Below are 2,994 nucleotides of genomic sequence, written 5' to 3'. Positions count from 1 at the left end.
TTTGATCAGGAAATGAGATCTATTTATTAAATTGCCCATTAATTCAAATTGTGATAATAGAGGGGAAGACATGTAAGAGTGCAGGCTAAGAAAAGCAATCATAATTCTGAAGAGTGGGAGGACAAGAACTTGATGTGCGCACAAATGCCCCACAATGATACAAGATCTCCAGATCATTATGATTCTTTCATCCGCACTCTCTAATTTAATATTCTCCTCTAATATTTCATATCAGTGCTTTCATTAATCAAACACTTGCCTTGATAAGCTTCATCTCTAGTGTTTCATATCAGTGCTCTCGTTAATCAAGCATCTGTCTTTAGAAGCCATTGAAAAGCACCACCATGTTGTTCTAAGATGCTCCAATCCTAGAAAGAAATTTGCCAAAACTAAAACACCTCAATCTATGAACAAAATGATTCATATGTGCAAGAGAAAATCTATGCTTGTTTAGAATGAATTATAGAATGATACGAGCATCAACTAATTCAAAGGAAGAAAGGTAAACTTGTGGTATTGGATGCAAGACTCAATCCATAGTTGGATTAGATTATATCAGTATTTCAATTAGCAACAAGAGTTCTCCCCTTACCTAAAACAACTGAAATAGAATACTACAACATATATACATAAAAAAGAAACAGGATATAAAGGCGAAAGAAAAGGTTATTTCAGTTAGAAGTACCTCAAGGGGACTCTTTGGCTGAAAGTCTCTTCAAGAATTCATAGGTGGTGATCATGGTGGTAGCAGATAATGACATCGAAGCCCACCTTGGACCGAGACCTCTGTAGCAAGCTCCCCAACCTCCTTCTCTGAGAAGACTCCTCATAGTTCGTCCAATTGTCATTCTCTCACCTTCGCCATCCAGAACTTGCATCCTTGTCTTGATGGTGTCCAGAGGCATCGTCACCACCGCCGACGCTCCACCTGCTACCGCCGCGCTTAACCCTTGGACCGTAACCACAGCCCCGCATCCCGGCCTTAACTCACTGCCGCCTTCGATAATGTGGTAGCCGATACCGCTCCAGATCAGTCTCTGAGAAAGATAGTAGGAGGCCCACCAAACGGCATTTGATGGCGCATAGGTGAGAATTGACATCCCGAACCCTCGGTAGAGTCCGCGGAGGCCGTCGGAGTACAGGATCTTCCTGAAGGCATCGACGCCACCGCGGTACTTAGCGGTGGAAGCGGATCCCTGCACCATGAGGCGTTGGCTGACCACGTCGATAGGCGTCCATACGAACTGGGCAGCGATGGCCGCACTGAGTCCGGCAGCAGCGGAAGCGGCAGCCGTAGCAGCAGGCTCAGGGACCCCGAAGCGAAGGGTGGCGGTGCCAACAGCGCTTTTTGTGGCCTCAAGCGCGCCCATGTAAAGAGCCCGCGCAGGCACGGTACCGGCGAGGGAGGTCGCAAATCCGCGGTAGAAACCCCGGGGGCCCTCGTGGCGGAGGATGGAGGCTACCGCGCGGAGGCACGGCGGCGGCGGATGCGCGACCTGGATCCGCGTCTTGAGGACCACCGCAGGGTACAGAGCCGCAGATACACCGGAGAAAAGTCCCGCTCCAAGGACGAAAAACCGCCACTTGTCAAGCATCTCCCAGTCCACCTCCGCCGGCAAGTGGATCTCTCCCGATGCCGTCGACGCCGCCCTCTCCTCCTCCGCCACCGCACCTGTGGCGGTCATATATCTCATCTCCCTTCCTCGATCTCTCTCCAACCCTCGACCTCTCCTACATCTCTTCAAAACCCTACTTCTAATTTCTCCACACTGTACATGGAGCCAAGCTTCTCTCGAGAGGTGACCCACATCTGGGCAATCTCACCGTTCATGGACGACTTCGGACATGCGGAGAACCCGATCCATGATCGGAACGAAGGATCGACGACGAAGAAGAGGGAAGACGACGACTATACAGGGTTGGCTCCTGGCGGACAACGCTAGGGGCGTCAGTGCTGGTTATTGGATCTACAAGGGACTTTATTGCATATTTATAGACCATTTCAACCGCTAAGGAAGCGACGGAGCTGCTGTAACAGGCGTCACTCACCGATTCGCAGCTAGACGATGGGGACCGCGAGGTCTAGCTCCCCCGCAGACCGTGCTGACGTGTCCTGGTCGCGCTACAATTTTTGCGACTCTACGTTTCTTGCTGTGCGACCCTCCTTATTATTGGGTATCTTCATGGACCCAATGTTGGTACGAATTCGAGTATCTGTGCTCTTTACCTCCTCTCTCTTTCTCCCTCGCCTCATTCCATCCCTCTCCTCTGGGACTAAGGCCGCTTCTCCGAAGCCATCGACGCCGCCTCAACCGCCTCCTTGATCTGCTCTCAAATTCCGGTTCCCTTCACGATGTACGCCTTTGCCCTAACACTCTCATCGTTGGCCATTCCTTCGCCGGCGATCTCGATAAGGCAAGGAGACTCTTCGATCGCTCCCCCGATAGGAATCTCTTTTCTTGGAGCACCACCATCGTTCTCGAACAGGTACGCAGCTTCTGCATCAGATTGTGATTTTTCTTTGCGGATCTGGAATGACTTTTAAGGTGGATGGTTCGCATGATGGGCTTGGCATATAAGAAAAAACTTCCTTTGAGTAAGGCATATTGAATCAAGAGGGATTTGTCATTGCTTCTTCTTCCTTGAACTCTTTCTCCATTGAGACTAAGCTAAGGCTGTCCATCCAAAAGACTTCCGCTGCATTGCAAGAGTCGGCTATGGTGACAAGTAAGCGATACAATCACTCTTGCGATAGATCCAAGTTAATCCATTGACAGTCATTGTTTCGATTTTCAGTTTTAGCCTTAAGATCAAATGGATTATTTTCAACATTTGGTAAATATGCATTGTTTCTTACTTCGATTCTATCGTGGAGTCTCAGATTGATGCATATTCGTCGAATGTAATATGGATAGGTTAGAATTTAAACTCTAGATAAGTTTTTTGAATTATCCATGAAGAACACGATTGACGGCATGATTTTAAAATTTTTTG

General features: G+C 48.5%; 1 protein-coding gene across 1 annotated transcript; it reads right to left on the bottom strand.

The window, feature by feature from the left end:
• LOC122042253 (solute carrier family 25 member 44-like) lies at positions 1 to 1,965 on the bottom strand. The gene is made up of 2 exons (XM_042602269.1): positions 686 to 1,965; positions 1 to 368 (listed from the first exon to the last, which is right to left on the bottom strand). The coding sequence occupies exon 1, from the start codon at positions 1,692 to 1,694 to the stop codon at positions 687 to 689; it is 1,008 nt and encodes a 335-aa protein (XP_042458203.1). The 5' UTR covers positions 1,695 to 1,965; the 3' UTR covers positions 1 to 368; position 686.
• Between the last annotated feature and the right edge of the window lie 1,029 nt (positions 1,966 to 2,994).

This window comes from Zingiber officinale, chromosome 2A (assembly GCF_018446385.1).
Source record: "Zingiber officinale cultivar Zhangliang chromosome 2A, Zo_v1.1, whole genome shotgun sequence".
Lineage (NCBI taxonomy): Eukaryota > Viridiplantae > Streptophyta > Magnoliopsida > Zingiberales > Zingiberaceae > Zingiber > Zingiber officinale.
This window is presented reverse-complemented; position numbering and strand designations above follow the sequence as displayed.